General features: G+C 59.7%; 1 protein-coding gene across 1 annotated transcript; it reads left to right on the top strand.

Moving 5' to 3' along the window:
- Window positions 1–164: 164 nt before the first annotated feature.
- BBK36DRAFT_1164091 (hypothetical protein) lies at window positions 165–1,149 on the top strand (the record flags this gene model as incomplete). The annotated part of the gene is made up of 2 exons (XM_024894612.1): window positions 165–442; window positions 504–1,149. 2 exons carry the CDS (start codon window positions 165–167, stop codon window positions 1,147–1,149), a joined length of 924 nt encoding a protein of 307 aa, XP_024744704.1.
- Between the last annotated feature and the right edge of the window lie 97 nt (window positions 1,150–1,246).

Genomic DNA, 1,246 nt, shown 5'->3' with positions numbered 1-1,246 from the left:
CGTCAGCTTCACCTTTCACCTCTCCTGTCCTTGTTCCGGCTGCATCGCCCACGGCTCTTCCTACTGCCGTCACCCCTGCGCCGACGACCACTCCGGCCACCACATTTGCCACGGTCACGACCGATGACGATGACTCCTTCATCACAGCAAACCCTTATCCGCCCATGACGACGCATTGGAACCGGCCCATGAGTTGCACATGGACGTACGTCTACGACAGCGATCTACCGGCCGGCGTCTCGGAGCCGATTGCGTATCTGGATCTGGAGCCCCTTCCCGGCGCTTCGACCCTGTCGTGTTATCCCGATGGCATGTTTTACGATGGACGCACCGGCGTCTTCAGCCCTGCTACGTGCCCGCATGGATGGACGACGGTGTCTCTCGCGGTCAACACGGACCAGAGCGCGGATGAGGCAACCACCACTGCCCTGTGCTGCTCGTCGTATGTTTTGACGGGAGCCCTTCTATATCTGCAACGACGTATGCTAACCTCACTTCAACAGCGAATACTACTATGCCGGTGGCCATTGCAGGCGCCAGGTCCCTACGGTGCTGGCAGTCCCCATTATCTACAACCACACAGCCGCCACCTACGACGTCTTGACCAACTCAACCACCACGCTCTACAGCGCCACCATTGCCGTCAACACCATCCGTGCGCTCTTCAGGGAAGAAGACAAGCCGCTGCTGGGCCTGACAAACGAGGACGACATCGACGACGAACCGGAGGACGACCGCGGGCTGTCGCTGGGCGCCAAGATCGGCATCGGGGTTGGTGTCGCCCTCTTCGGCCTCTTCGCCCTGGGCGCGGGCATCTTTCTCTACTTGTGGGGGCGAGAGCGCAGGAGGAAGCGTTGCACGGGTCAGACGTCGCACGAGCTTGGCGTCGTGCAGCGGACACAGGGACAAATGTACGGCACCAGCCCGCATCCGCGAGACCGGGCACGCGATGCCGAGCCGCCGCCGGCTTACGACTTCACGCCCGAAACCGGCAGCATTGCGGATGGTCATGCTGGCGAGACTGTGTCCGTGGCTCGAGACGGCGAGATTCAGGTCCTGATGGCCCAGAAGGCGGCTATTCAGCGGCGGATCGAAGAGTTGGAGAGGGCGTCGGGGGAGGAGAGTCGGGATGAACCTCGCGAGAGGTGATACCATTGTTTTCTTTTTGTTTTTTTTCTACGGCTTACTTGATCTGTCCTAGAAAAGGACTATCCTATGATACCACTTTACGACAAAAAAAACAAGG

This window comes from Trichoderma citrinoviride (assembly GCF_003025115.1).
Source record: "Trichoderma citrinoviride strain TUCIM 6016 unplaced genomic scaffold BBK36scaffold_407, whole genome shotgun sequence".
Classification (NCBI taxonomy): domain Eukaryota; kingdom Fungi; phylum Ascomycota; class Sordariomycetes; order Hypocreales; family Hypocreaceae; genus Trichoderma; species Trichoderma citrinoviride.
The sequence above is the reverse complement of the archived record's forward strand: the minus strand, read 5'-3'. Positions and strand labels throughout refer to the sequence as shown.